At 56.2% G+C, this 12,835-nt stretch overlaps 7 protein-coding genes and 1 non-coding gene across 8 annotated transcripts; 5 read left to right on the top strand and 3 right to left on the bottom strand.

Moving 5' to 3' along the window:
- Window positions 1-1,289: 1,289 nt before the first annotated feature.
- ACRALDRAFT_1038859 (uncharacterized protein) lies at window positions 1,290-2,297 on the top strand. Its single transcript, XM_071015112.1, has 2 exons — window positions 1,290-1,467; window positions 1,542-2,297. Exons 1-2 carry the CDS (start codon window positions 1,378-1,380, stop codon window positions 2,175-2,177), a joined length of 726 nt encoding a protein of 241 aa, XP_070878999.1. The 5' UTR covers window positions 1,290-1,377; the 3' UTR covers window positions 2,178-2,297.
- A 76-nt stretch (window positions 2,298-2,373) lies between these two features.
- ACRALDRAFT_1073954 (uncharacterized protein) lies at window positions 2,374-3,027 on the bottom strand. Its single transcript, XM_071018178.1, has 2 exons — window positions 2,548-3,027; window positions 2,374-2,481 (listed from the first exon to the last, which is right to left on the bottom strand). Exon 1 carries the CDS (start codon window positions 2,876-2,878, stop codon window positions 2,648-2,650), a length of 231 nt encoding a protein of 76 aa, XP_070878998.1. The 5' UTR covers window positions 2,879-3,027; the 3' UTR covers window positions 2,374-2,481; window positions 2,548-2,647.
- A 422-nt stretch (window positions 3,028-3,449) lies between these two features.
- ACRALDRAFT_1046658 (uncharacterized protein) lies at window positions 3,450-4,735 on the top strand (the record flags this gene model as incomplete). Its single annotated transcript, XM_071015463.1, has 1 exon — window positions 3,450-4,735. One exon carries the CDS (start codon window positions 3,450-3,452, stop codon window positions 4,596-4,598), a length of 1,149 nt encoding a protein of 382 aa, XP_070878997.1. The 3' UTR covers window positions 4,599-4,735.
- A 149-nt stretch (window positions 4,736-4,884) lies between these two features.
- On the bottom strand, window positions 4,885-4,988 carry ACRALDRAFT_t7. The gene has a single exon. It is a non-coding gene; the product is annotated as a tRNA-Arg (tRNA).
- Window positions 4,989-5,751: 763 nt separating this feature from the next.
- Window positions 5,752-7,133, top strand: ACRALDRAFT_2031180 (uncharacterized protein). Its single transcript, XM_071020675.1, has one exon. It carries the CDS (start codon window positions 5,973-5,975, stop codon window positions 6,864-6,866), a length of 894 nt encoding a protein of 297 aa, XP_070878996.1. The 5' UTR covers window positions 5,752-5,972; the 3' UTR covers window positions 6,867-7,133.
- A 425-nt stretch (window positions 7,134-7,558) lies between these two features.
- On the top strand, window positions 7,559-8,439 carry ACRALDRAFT_2024065 (uncharacterized protein; the record flags this gene model as incomplete). The annotated part of the gene is made up of 3 exons (XM_071020190.1): window positions 7,559-7,597; window positions 7,730-8,167; window positions 8,287-8,439. The coding sequence occupies 3 exons, from the start codon at window positions 7,559-7,561 to the stop codon at window positions 8,437-8,439; spliced, it is 630 nt and encodes a 209-aa protein (XP_070878995.1).
- Window positions 8,440-8,912: 473 nt separating this feature from the next.
- ACRALDRAFT_2024064 (uncharacterized protein) lies at window positions 8,913-9,845 on the bottom strand (the record flags this gene model as incomplete). Its single annotated transcript, XM_071020189.1, has 2 exons — window positions 8,913-9,478; window positions 9,572-9,845. 2 exons carry the CDS (start codon window positions 9,843-9,845, stop codon window positions 8,913-8,915), a joined length of 840 nt encoding a protein of 279 aa, XP_070878994.1.
- Window positions 9,846-10,097: 252 nt separating this feature from the next.
- On the top strand, window positions 10,098-12,498 carry ACRALDRAFT_1079115 (uncharacterized protein; the record flags this gene model as incomplete). Its single annotated transcript, XM_071018862.1, has 3 exons — window positions 10,098-10,159; window positions 10,214-12,256; window positions 12,356-12,498. The coding sequence occupies exons 1-3, from the start codon at window positions 10,156-10,158 to the stop codon at window positions 12,496-12,498; spliced, it is 2,190 nt and encodes a 729-aa protein (XP_070878993.1). The 5' UTR covers window positions 10,098-10,155.
- Between the last annotated feature and the right edge of the window lie 337 nt (window positions 12,499-12,835).

The following is a 12,835-nucleotide window of genomic DNA, read 5'->3' as shown; positions in this document are numbered from 1 at the left end:
CATTGGGCTCGGTGAGGCATTGAGCTGTCGTGCTGTCATTGGCTTTACTGCAGCCCTGTTAAGCTCAGAGCCGTAACCACGGGGGTTCTTGTCATACTGCAGAGTGCAGACCATCGCGGATGGTGTGCTTATCGGATGCGGATGCCGCAGGTGGTCATATGCCTCTACGTCCAAGGCAATCCTATCGTCAGCAGAATTGTCGCTATAAGAAGCGATCAAGGGACATGCGTTCAGTCACGTTGGGAGTTCTCTGTCGCCATCTTGACAAGAAACTTTCCCATCTCTCACGCTCAATGGCTGCCTCCCCCAAGATATCACTGTGACACCACTCGCAGTCGCCCATATCACTGGCTGCTCCTTGAGTCCTTTCTGCAAACATCCACACAAGATGGCCGAGCCTGAGCCGTGCAGGCATTGTCAACATCCAAACCCTAGCGGCTTGTCGGGGAACTGCCAGAATTGCGGAGCGCACCCTTGGAACATTTGCAACCACCCAGACTGTGGGAAACTTCCACCGGTCAAGCACGATCCGCAGTAGTGAGTGACCCTATGAGATACTGTCGACGAGGTGCTAAGTTTTCCTTGCCAGGTGAAAGTGTAAAGGTCGTTTATCAAGGAAGTGTTATTCGTATATACTCCGGCGAATAATGGGATGGAGTCTGGAGATGGATGTATTTTGTGAGTGGGAATGGCATAGATATCTCTACTAGCGATCGATTATGTATGCATTATAGGACTGGATGTCCATGCATGGCCGGATCGAGCTCATCCCAGTAAGGCCCTGGCCGTCTGTGGCTTGTAAACAAAGACCGCTTGTGTAGTAGTACATAGTACGAGACGTGTGAGGTGATGAGAGACTTGAGTGGTCCATCTTTAGGACTCGGTCAGTCGAGGAGGAAAATTAACCAGCATTCGGTATCGATTAAATTGGACGTTTGGTTCGAGTCGTTCTTAGTGGTGACCGGGTGGTTTGGTAGTCATGCAGAGGCACGGCGTACAAAAAGAGCTGTAAATGGTAATAGTAAGAGATGGTCTTGTGAAGTTGACAGGATGATGAACATCTCGCGACCATTTCATGGCCACCCGGAGACCGGCGCCGTAGCCTTGGTCGTGGGCCGTCAGGAGTGAGTTGTCGGGACTCAGAAACACTTTGTGCGTGCTGGATCACAAGGTGCGAGAAAAAGGGCGTGTGATGACATGCCGTCATATCACGTGACCTATTTAGGCTAGTCAAGCAATAGGTAGCTTAGTAAGACCTTCACTCACCACCTGACCAACTCACTCATCATCACCACTTCAGTCATCTCAGTCATTCATCCATCCCCGTCCTATATCGAAGGCCAAGCAAAGAAAAACTCATCTTCTTACAAGACGGCCATGTCCCAAGCTGGTCTCTCAGTCCCGTCGCCCGCGGCCTCAGTTGCAAGCGCGATCAACGACGGACACATCCATGTTCTCCTGGCAGCGGTCCGTCCCCCTCCTCTCCATTGTCAAGATTGAGGGTGCGTTTGTGTGAGTACGTGTCTAAGTAGTTCCCCCAGAGCGGATCAATAGCTACGATTAAGCTTCCCCTGATGATTTCGGCCCTACAACGCCACTCGAATGTCCGGATCCGCGTGATCCTCACCAAAACGGCCGCGAAATTCCTAGCGGGCCAGTCTCCGGAACAGCCGACGGTGGAGTCCCTCGCCGCGCTCCCCAACGTCGAGGGCGTCTACCAGGACGAAGACGAATGGGTCGAGTCGGGGGTGAGAGGGGCGCAGATTCTGCACATCAACCTCCGAAGATGGGCCCACATCTTGGTCATCGCGCCGCTGAGCGCGAATACGCTCGCAAAGATGGTCCACGGCATGTCGGATAACCTGCTTCTGGATACCGTGCGCTGCTGGGATACCACGGGCCAGATTGACGGGAAGAGGGCCAGGATCATCGTGGCGCCCAGTATGAACACGGCCATGTGGCTTCACCCGCTCACTGCGCAGCAGATACGGGTCCTCGAAGAAGACTGGGGGGCTGGCAACGACGCTGGGGAGCAGGGTGGCGCCGCTGGGCCGGGGTGGTTTGAGGTCTTGAAACCCATCGAGAAGAGGCTCGCCTGTAATGATGTCGGAGTGGGAGCGATGATGGAGTGGTCGGAGATTGTCAAGGTTATCGAGAAGAGGCTGGGGCTCTCATGATTTGCTGTAGCCGAAAACGTGTGAAGAATCACTTGTGAATACCTACAGGGAGGCAATGTTAATTGCGGTACATGTCCTGATGGGATCAGGCGCGGTACGAACATGAAACTAATAGTGAATAAAAATAAAAATAAACATAAAAATAGATATAACTACAAGTGTCATTGTCACTTTTTGTTCGCTTCGTAAGGACAGAGTAAGTAACAGCGGGATTTCTCAATTCCATTGGAGGTCGTACATAAGCAGTTAGCTACAAGACTCAAACCATCATTGACAAGGTAGGGTCGCAACTTGCAAGCTGAACCTACTCGTATCGTTAGAACCGCGGCGGTCTGTACATGTATGTCATTAACTCCATCAGGCAACTCACCTGTTTAATTCAACAATAGCTTGCCGGCAGCCATACATGTTACTACAGTAGCTATGTAGGTGGTCAACGGCTCACGTCTCGGGCGAGTTTGATTCCATAGTTAGAGACCCGCTACGAGGGTGGTCGGCTGCATCCACGCATATGCCGGCGCAGCACTCGGAGGAGTGGTGCCGTTTTGGAGGTTTGACTTGTGCTTGGGATCGACAGTGACAGGACAAATTGGTCGTTTGTTCGGGAGGGAATCGGCCGGCGAGGGCTCGCGGGGACGCTTGGTGCTTGCTGGCTGTGGCTCGGGCCATTGGACCTCTGACATGGCGACATCTTCTGGCATTTCGGACACTTCTGATTGGCTTATAAGTGTAGATCAGGACTTGGATCGCATTAGTGTGTGGTAGTGTACACTACAAGGCTGATTCTCAGAGAGGCTGAAATTCGAGGACGGGAAGACGTGGAGTAGAAAGCAATGGGAATGGACTATGGTGGGGAGAAGAAGAAGAAGTTCGTGGGCTGATTGGTAATGGCTACGATTTGTGGATTATCTCCGATAAATACTCCTTCCGGTCCCTTTCCGCGTTCATATCGGAGATGATAGTGGACCGGATGACTAGATCCGGGGCCTTACACGTTGCGGGTGGGTCCAGATGCAAGCTTGCTCCAGTCCCGGCGCCGGGCCAGCCAGACGTTCATGCGTGCATGTCAGCATCTTATGTCCTATACCCTTAGGCCCTAAATCCGACGTCGGGCCAACCTGACGTCTACGTCTTCCTTGGACCCCAATAATAACATTGAACTCGTAAATTCCCCTATCGGAGAACATATAAGCCCCTGGTGCAATGGAGTCTTTCCCCTGGCAGTCTCCCATACCTACTTCGTACATTTTATTTATCAACACCACTATCAACATGCTCCTATTCCAGAAAGCACCTCCTCCTCCAACGGAGCTCGGACGACTCCGCGTCCTCTCGCCAACGGCGGGAATCCGGGTTTCCCCGCTGGCGCTAGGCGCCATGTCCATCGGCCAAGCCTGGTCCTCGTTCATGGGAAGCATGTCCAAGGAGGCCGCGTTCGAGCTACTCGACACCTTCGTCGCAGCAGGCGGTAACCTCATCGACACGGCCAACAACTACCAGCACGGAGAGTCGGAGGAGTGGATAGGGGAATGGTCGGCCGAACGCGGAAACCGCGACCAGCTCGTCATCGCCACCAAGTACACTTACGACTACCGATCGCACGTCGTGGGCAAGGGCACGGCGGCGGCCAACGGGTGCGGCAACCACCGGCGCAGCCTGCACACCAGCGTGCGCAGCAGCCTGGAGAGGCTGCGCACCGACTTTATCGACATACTCTTTGTGCACTTTTGGGAATACACCACGTCGATCAAGGAGATGATGGACGCGCTCCACATCCTCGTGGAGCAGGGCAAGGTCCTCTACCTCGGCGCCTCGGACATGCCGGCCTGGGTAGTCGCGGCGGCCAACAGCTACGCCAACGCCCACGGCAAGACCCCGTTCAGCGTGTACCAGGGCCGGTGGAGCATCATGCACCGCGACTTTGAGAGGGAGATCCTGCCCATGGCGCGCGCCTTCGGCATGGCTCTCATGCCGTGGGACGTGCTGGGCGGCGGCAAGTTCCAGACGCCCGAGGCCATCGAGGCGCGCAGGGCCCGCGGGGAGGGCCTGCGCACGCTCGTCGGCTCGGGGGAGCAGACGGAGCAGGAGGTGCGCATCAGCGAGGCCCTCGCCAAGGTGGCGGCCGAGCTGGGCACCAAGAGCGTCACCGGCGTGGCGCTGGCCTACGTCCGCCACAAGGCCGGCCATGTCGTCCCCATCGTCGGCGGCAGGAAGATCGAGCACCTGAAGGATAACATTGCGGCCCTGAGCCTCCGGTTATCGGACGAGCAGATTGCTTTCCTGGAGAGTGCCATGCCGTTTGACTTGGGTTTCCCCAGCAATTTTATCGGCGAGGATCCCCAGATCACCGGTTACTCGGAGATATTGGAACGGCCGTCGACGCTGGTCTTTCCGGGGGCTCGGAGGGAGACGAGTTTGTAGAAGGGCGGGTGTACGATGACGCGATGCTGTGACGCCAGCCGAGGCAGCTATGTCTGAGCTGCTCGATCATGAATCAATAGGACTCTTAAACTAGCAATTTTCAAGGAGGCGCGCTGATAGTGGAATTGATACAATGTGTTAGGACCTCGTTTCATCGTAGAAAAATGGCCGTTTATGAATAAGTAAGAGAAAAAAAAAGAGAAAAAAAAAAAGCCTAGCTAGGCAGAAAAAGGGAATCAAAGCCAAGATACAGACAGTGAAAAGGAAAAGAAAAAGCAAAAAGAAATGACCGACGCAGGACTCGAACCTGCAACCTCCTGATAGACTAGTTGTGATTTCTTGGAAACCACGATTCGTAGTCAGACGCTCTACCGATTGAGCCAGACGGCCTTATTTGATGCTGTTTCGGTGTGGATCAAAAGCATATAGGGCTAACCAAGCCCAGAGGTACACTTGCGATGCCGCACCAACCGAGTCGCATACGAAGTACGTCGTAGGTACTTCGTATGCACAAGTACTAAAATAAGCTCAAACAAAAAGATGTCTGGCCACGTTATTCTCCCGCGACATGACTGCTCAAGATGCCCAACTCCGGCAATAACGTCCCAGAATACCGTGTGAGTGGACGTGCGCCTATGCTAGCTGTATGTACAGAATCAATTCGTAGACAATACACTACCTAGTATGCAAGAAAATAAACTAAAACAAAACAAAGACGCGTTTTTCACCTCCCAAGGCCACGTCTCAGCAGGGGACATCGAAGCGATACTCGTTCTTCAGTGTTCTCTTTTCCGGGCATCATCGCCGAGTCTCATGATCGCCAGAACGAGAATAATGATGCCACGATGGGAAGATCAAGGTCCATTCCTGAACATAAGGAACAATAAACACCGTTGCTAGCGGCTGCATCGCCAAAAAGAAGGCCCGAGGTCGCGAAGCGCCAGGCACGAAACGGCCCTCTTATTGGAATTCTGTCATCCACGGGAAAGGGCCGCGTTATACTAGGCATGATCCCCGCATCGTCTAGCCAAGTGTTAGGTCACAGCGTTCTTTAGCGGCCATCAGAGTTCGGAGCCAGAACGGAGAGGGACGTCATGGACCGGACACCAACGACGAATGCGTACGACCCTGATAATAAGCATCAGTGGCACAACCGGAATTCATTGGGATGTTGCTGATCACGAGCACCAAAGTCAAACTGGACGAATGGTACGGTATGACGGGAATGGACCCAGGCATATATACGCGGCCAGTCCCACAAGGAAGACGCAGGAATTCAAACTCTTCGTAGAAACCAAGTCGCTTCAATACTCACGGTTCTCGCTCTCTGGCCAAAGCAAATCAAGAACACAAATCAGGAACACAAGGCATAAGATGGAGAAAATCGAAAAGTCGAACACCCGAAGCGAGCCAACGACGACCGAAAAAGACAATGCGAAGCCGCATCAGGAAGCCAAAGGGACACGCACACGTCCGATGAAAGTGCTGAGCCTCGGTCTTCCTCGCACGGGGTCGTACTCAATGTGCCTCGCACTCCACCAACTGGGGTACCAGAACGTCTACCACCTACGCGACGCCGCCACCCAACGGCCCGAGGACTGGGAATTCTTCGCCTCGGCAGGGGACGCCCTCTTCCCCGCGCTGCCGACCTACAACAAGCGGGGGATGACGCGGAAGCAGTGGGACGTCATCTTCGGGTCGTGCGAAGGGGTCACCGACATTGGCAGCGTATTCGCCCAGTCGCTCATCGAGGCGTACCCGGAGGCCAAGGTGATCCTGGTGGAGCGGGATTTCGACAGCTGGTGGAAGTCGATGCAGGTCCTGCTGGACCTCGCCTTTGGGCGGATGGCGACGTTCTCCCTGAACGTGGTCGAGCCGCTCGCCGGATCGGGCATGTCGGCGTCGATGCAGAAGCTCATGGTTGGATGGCTAGGGTTGGAGAGTACGAACCCTTCCCAGGCCGAGCTGAAGGACAGGGCGCGGGACGTGTACGAGAAGCACCACGCCATGATCCCCAAGCTCGTGCCCGAAGAAAGGCTGCTTCGGTGCCGAATTGGGGATGGGTGGGAGCCCCTGTGCAGGTTTCTGGATAAGAAGGTGCCGGACACCCCATTCCCTCAAAGCAATGATGCGGCTTCTATCAGGAAGCAGGTCGAGGCGAACCGGATGAAATTGGCGTGGATGGCACTGCAGCGAGTGGCATTTTGGATTATAGCGATCATGGTGTTGACGCTGATGATTCGCCTGGCGGGACGAATGGGATATTAGCTGCGATGCCTCGAGGTGGTTGAAGAAGGGTGATGGAGATTTGAGGATGAGTGGAAGATGGGGGACGTTCGAAGACGGAGATTATAATCTCGGCAGTAGTGTACTTAGTAGACGAAGTACATCTACTCGGTACTTCGTACGAAGTACAGTCAGAATGAATTTTCACGGGTACGTAGCTTTTTGTATCTAACTTCGTAAACACCTGCCGAATCGGGATCAGCCACTTGAAGCCACTGGCTGAGCAGCTATCAGCCACCCTGTAAACCCTCTAAAATTTCTTAACGTGGGGTAAACGAGTGAGTACCTAGGTAGGTACCCACTCAACCAACGGCGGCGCCCTCCGAAGATACAAAGTCACTGTCATGTGCTCGGAGGGGCATAAAAAAGAGAAAAGAAGAAAAAAAAAGAAGTGTGGAAAAAAAAGGCGGGGTGGCTCTGTTACACCGAGGGGCAATCGGCCATAAGGCGTGAAAGTGTAATCCTCCTCGAATTCCCGATTGTCTTTTTTTCCCTTTTTCCCTCTGTTCTTTTTCGTCTCTTTGTGTCATTTTTCCTGCTTTTTCCTCTCACCTTTGCTGTTGTCTCCGTCTCGTCCGTTTTCTTGACCTTGGAAAACGCCAACCCACCACCCCGCCATAAATCACTTTTAGTTCTCTTCTACTGCCGGTCGCACTCGCTGGCAGCCGTCCATCATGGCCGAAGTAGAGAAGATTTACGTTACCTACAATGACGTGAGTCGGCCATTGCCTCCCCCGGTCATTCGGATCACTCGTGCGACCCTGCGCCACATGAGATTCCGTGCAACCGTCTCGTCCGATGCGACCTAGCCTGTGTCCTTGGCACCGCTGACCGAGACCACACAGGTCCACAAGCTCTGCCAGGAGTCGGCGGCGCGCATTCTCGCCGACATCAACCCGCAGCTCATGATCGCCATCGGCGGAGGCGGCTACGTGCCCGCCCGTATCCTTCGATCCTTCCTCAGGCAGCCCGGCAGCCCCAACATCCCCATCCAGGCCATTGGCCTCTCCCTCTACGAGTCCCTCCCCGAGACCACCGGAAACGCCACCCCGGGCGTCCCTGAAGTCCCCGGCACGCGCGTCACTCGCACCCAATGGCTCGACCTGTCTGCCCTGGGCGGAATGGAGAACATTGTCGGAAAGCGCGTCCTTATTGTTGATGAAGTCGACGATACCCGCACCACCCTCGAATACGCCGTCAAGGAGCTGGAGAAGGATGTCGAGGCCACCCGCCAGCGCCTCGGGCTCAACGAGAAGACCGAATTTAGCATTTTTGTCCTGCATGTACGTTTTTTGCTGCTGCCTCTTCCCTTCTCCCCTTTTTGCCCGCGATTGTCACCTTGGGCACTTCCCGTCGCAATTTACGTGGTAAAGCCGATTTACTGACGCTCGAGGTCCCACAGAACAAGGACAAGCAGAAGAAGGGCACGCTGCCCCAAGAAATGATCGAGTCGGGCCGCTATATCGCCGCCCGTACTCTCGGCGATGCGTGGATCAACTACCCCTGGGAGGCGGTTGATATTGACGAGCACGACAGGCTAGCTTCCGAGACCTAGCCAAAAGGCGAAATAGAAAAGAGAGTAAACGACGGACGTACGCATACCATTTGGGAGTCATTGGGGAGTTTGGGCGGCATTTAGATAGACCAGGATTGGCATGAAAAGAAAAGAGAGTCAAAATGCATATTACTCGGAGCAATGTGTAGCACAATAGATTGATGGAGCGGAGGAAGAAACGGATGGACTGGCGGGCTGGATACCTACGAGGATATGAATGGATACCACACAAATGAAAACAGTTACATTTCCTTTTGCGTCTTGTGTACCATGAGAGGCCATGAGGTGTTTTCCCCCAAATAACGCACCCGACTCGTGAATGTGCGGCAGAGCTGAAAACTGCATCTATAACGTACACAGATCTATTGAATGCTATCTATATGCCGCTGGTAAGGCCCGACGCGATGAATGCGGGAAAAGAAAACGCAAGCGAGACAACGAAACACGAAAAGACGACAAGGGAAAGGTCATCGTCATCCCCCCGTCGTCCCCTCCCGCTCATGTCTCGCCCTGATCATCTTCTCCGTCTTCATAAACTCGCGAATGCCCACAGGGATATTAGCATACAACTCGTCGTCCCACGCGTCCTTGTCCACCGCCTTGGGCTTCTCCGACACGGGCCAGTTCGTCTCGGACCCGCCCCCATCGTCGTCCATGCTCACGTCCACACGCTTCGCCGCTTCGCCTCGCCCACCCGCCGCCATTCCCTGTTCCCGCCGCTCTTCAATCTCGCGCAGCCGCGCCTGCGCCTCGACGTTGGCCGCAGACCACTCCTCCATCTCGTCCCGGTACTGGTCCCACACGCAGTTCACGCACCCGCTCATGCAGCAGTTGTCCGGCTCCTCGGGGCGCGGCGGCACCCACACGCCGGCGATGAGCGTCGATCGTTTCCGCGCCTCGGCGAGGCGGTTGGCCCGGGATTGCGGACCGGCGAGCGCTGATCCGAAAATGACGGCGGCTCTCTCCTCGGCGGTCGTCGGGGCCGGACTAGGCTCGGGCCGAAGCTCCTGCTCCTGCTCCTTTTCCTGTTGCTCGGTCGCTTCAGCCGGGGGCAACGTTCAGCTGCGCGTTGACGCGGCGGGGGGGGGAAAGAAAGGGGAAGGGGGGGGGGAAGGGGGTTTGTCCATCTTACGAGTAGTTTTCTTAGTCTCGGCGGGGGCGGCCTGCTGTTTGGCGGCGATGCCGGCGGCCGACGTCGAGGCGGGCCATTCCTCCTTGGCATAGGGCATAGGGTAAGCCATAATGGCCTCGTAGAAGGGACCAGCGGGCATGGCCTGGGCCTGAGAAGCGTCGGTGGCGACGGCGGGTGTTTGCGACTTGGTCGACATGGGGGCGAAGCGAGGCGGCGCCATGCGAGACGCGATCAAGGGCCGCACGCGCGGAAAGAATCTGCTGGGGGCGGACATCTTGACGGTTGCCGATGTGACCGTGGATACTAGTGTATGTCCGAGTGGGAGTGTCGGGTGTTGGAAGACGGGCGGTGAATGTCGGAAGAACAGAAACAGGAATTTGGAGAATCGCATTGGCCACTAGGAAATGTTACCACGGTAAAACGTCATAAGCGTCACGTGACTATCATATCGTCTTATGTAAGCATGTCATCACATAAGTGGAAGGCGGTCAACCCTGTCGCATCCATCCCAGACGCGTCTACTCAACTGGCCGTCACCTTGCAGCAAAACATCGTCGCCATTCGGTAGGAAAATACTATACACCATGCGTATGTGATTTCAACGGAAATGAGACCTTGTCATTATGGACTTCGACACTATAGAATCGTCTGCACCGAAACGCCGTCGCACTTCGCCCCGAACCAGCGTCCCCATCTTCAATAGCCAGACCGATCCCGCGCCTCCCACGGCGTCGTCGCGACCCTCTACTAGTAGGCCTTCATACGCGTCACCAACCAGAGCGAGCATTGCACGGTTCAATTCCGAAACTCGAGAACGTCGCGAGGCAAGCCAGCGCACGACCGAGCATGGCTCTCACAGGCGATCGACCAGCCAGGCAAGCGAAGTCAGTCTCCGTGCCCTCACTGTCGCGCGGGACCCCGGGACGACAGCGCAGCTTCAGGACATGGATACCGAGTCGGCCGACCGTCAATCGCCCATACGATCAGCTCCTCGTCGACCGCGAGAGTCCAAACTTCGCGAGACATTGACAGCCCACTTGGAACATCGCACCCGGGGTCCACCCACCGCAGCATCGCAGGCTCCCCGCCCGTCGGACGCACCCGGCTCAACCGGGATACCGTCGCGCACTACAGAACGACCAGCCATGGGAGGCGGAGGAGGACTAGGTGCGGCGCCGAAGCGCTCGCCGCTCAAGCCCAAGCCGAGACCTCTACCCCCGCCGGAATCAGGGTCGGAGGAAGAGCTGCTCAATCCTTTCGCCAGACGTGGATTAAGGCGCACTCCGCCGCCGGGAGTCCAAGGTCTTCCACGCGAACCTCCTTTTGTGGTGCCGGCCGATAACGAACCCGATCTTCCACCGACACCGACACAGCAGGGCAAAGATGATCCCGTGGTTACGACCCCACCCTCGGGGATCCACGATACGCCGTCCAGGCGCGCGAGAAGAAGGTCCAGCCAGGGGACGAAGAGCTCGCCTCTCAAACGGCAATCTTTCCCGACGACAGATCCAGGTACCCCATCCAAGAAGAAGGGGAAGGCAGCTGTGCGTTCGGCGGAAGACGACCCGGCCGATGAGGAGAGAACACTTGAGGCCAGAGGTGGTGGAGGAACACATCCAGCACGGGGCATCCCGCCGATTGACGAGCATGCAGGGAAGAAGGCTTTGAGAGACGAGCTTCGAGCGGAGGTGGCGCGGCTGGAGGCAGATTTGCGGTTTGCGGCGTCGGAGAACGAGAGAATCCGCCAGATGCTGCAGCAGCGCCAGACACCCAAACCGCCGCCCTCCCGACAACATGCCGAAAAGCTCTTTGGGCTCCTCCAGGGCTACCTCTTGCCATCTGGCGACAAAAGCCCGCCCGATCAGTCACAATTACTTTTCGATGCAGCGATGGATCCCACTTCATGGCTCTCCCTCGGTGCCACGCCCGCGCCTCTCATTGCACCACCCGAGAAGGACTCTCCCGCCCCCGTTTCCCATCATCCCGTACCCATGACGGCGGAGGAAGAACTTGGTTTCCTCCGCGCTTTCACGCCATTCGAATTCTCGTCGACCACCACGATCCTGCCCCGCGAGGACGCCGAAGCCCCGCTCCTCCGCCAACACAACATGTCGGTCCGAGACCCCAACGGGTTCTTCGCCGCCAAGCTGGAGATGGTCGTCAACACCGATACGCTCCGGATAGACCAGCTGCGGATGCCGAGGCTCGACCCGGCGGCCATTTCCGAGCTCGGCCCGTTCGTCGAGACCATCTGCTCGGGGAAACAGAACAGCGCCATGGACCGCAACGTCAGCATCCTGTGCTGGGCCATGGCGGAATGGCACCGCATCTCGGTCGAGCGGGCGAAGGTGTGGTGTCTTTTGGAGAGGGAGACGGCGGACCGCGGCCGCCTGCTCGAGACGGTCGGGCGAACGCGTATGCGGAAGAGACCAGGACGGAGGAGGGAGGAAGAAGAGGGAGGAGGTGGCCTTGACCAGACGGGGGCGGCTGAATGTGTGGGGGAATTCCCGCGGGCTGCTTTGCTTGCCCACATGGGCCGTACGACTTTTGAAGTGCCCATACCCGAAGACGGTGAAGAAGACGAGTCTAAGTGGCCGTGTTTGAGGATCCAGTGGCATATCGAGTTTGACTGGACGGGCGAGGGGTGCAGTAGGGTCGGTGTCTTGCTAGGAGTGCCGGGGAAATGTAAGTTGGCCACAGCGTCTTACCATGCTGCACACCTGGCGACTTTGCCGCAACCGTCCGACGAAAGTCATGGGAGATGCTAACACACTTGCTTTTTAGGGCGCGTGGCGGACGACAGCGGGTCACTGGCTGGTGTCCAGAGAGTCTTTGGAAATCTCGTCAAGGGAGACGAAAACCCGCTGAATGCCGTGCGGACGGTAGTGTCGCTTCTCGTGGGGGACGTGTCTACTCGTCGGCGTTGACCAGTAGGGAATGATCCGGGTTATGGGATGGTATTTCGGGCATAGGGATCGGACACGACAATAGATGACGAGATGAGCGACGAGTTGATGAATGGGACGGGCCCGGACCCTGGGCTATTTAGCCATGGCACAACACTACACAACACTACAATTGCCAATATCCAGATATCCCGTCGGTGGTCTTTGGAGAAGCAAGAATCAAATTACACGCCTCGACAGGATTTGCACGTGCCGGCCATGTCCTGTAGACCCAATAGTCTAAGATAGATGTGATGCATTATTAACATTACACCCACAAGGGGCCAGCTGGCACAGGCATGGGCCTCTCCATTATCCA

This window comes from Sodiomyces alcalophilus (genome assembly GCF_042370955.1).
Source record: "Sodiomyces alcalophilus JCM 7366 unplaced genomic scaffold ACRALscaffold_1, whole genome shotgun sequence".
In the NCBI taxonomy this organism is placed as follows: Eukaryota; Fungi; Ascomycota; class Sordariomycetes; order Glomerellales; family Plectosphaerellaceae; genus Sodiomyces; species Sodiomyces alcalophilus.
Note: the sequence above shows the minus strand (reverse complement) of the source record. Positions and strands in the feature narration are given on the sequence as shown.

Bases quoted from the DNA above. Each gene is read 5' to 3' on its own strand.
- ACRALDRAFT_1038859 (XM_071015112.1), top strand. From the start codon at position 1,378: ATGTCCCAAGCTGGTCTCTCAGTCCCGTCGCCCGCGGCCTCAGTTGCA. The intron at 1,468-1,541 runs GTCCGTCCCCCT...TAGTTCCCCCAG, and splicing joins TCCATGTTCTCCTGGCAGCG to AGCGGATCAATAGCTACGAT.
- ACRALDRAFT_1073954 (XM_071018178.1), bottom strand. From the start codon at position 2,878: ATGCCAGAAGATGTCGCCATGTCAGAGGTCCAATGGCCCGAGCCACAG.
- ACRALDRAFT_2031180 (XM_071020675.1), top strand. From the start codon at position 5,973: ATGGAGAAAATCGAAAAGTCGAACACCCGAAGCGAGCCAACGACGACC.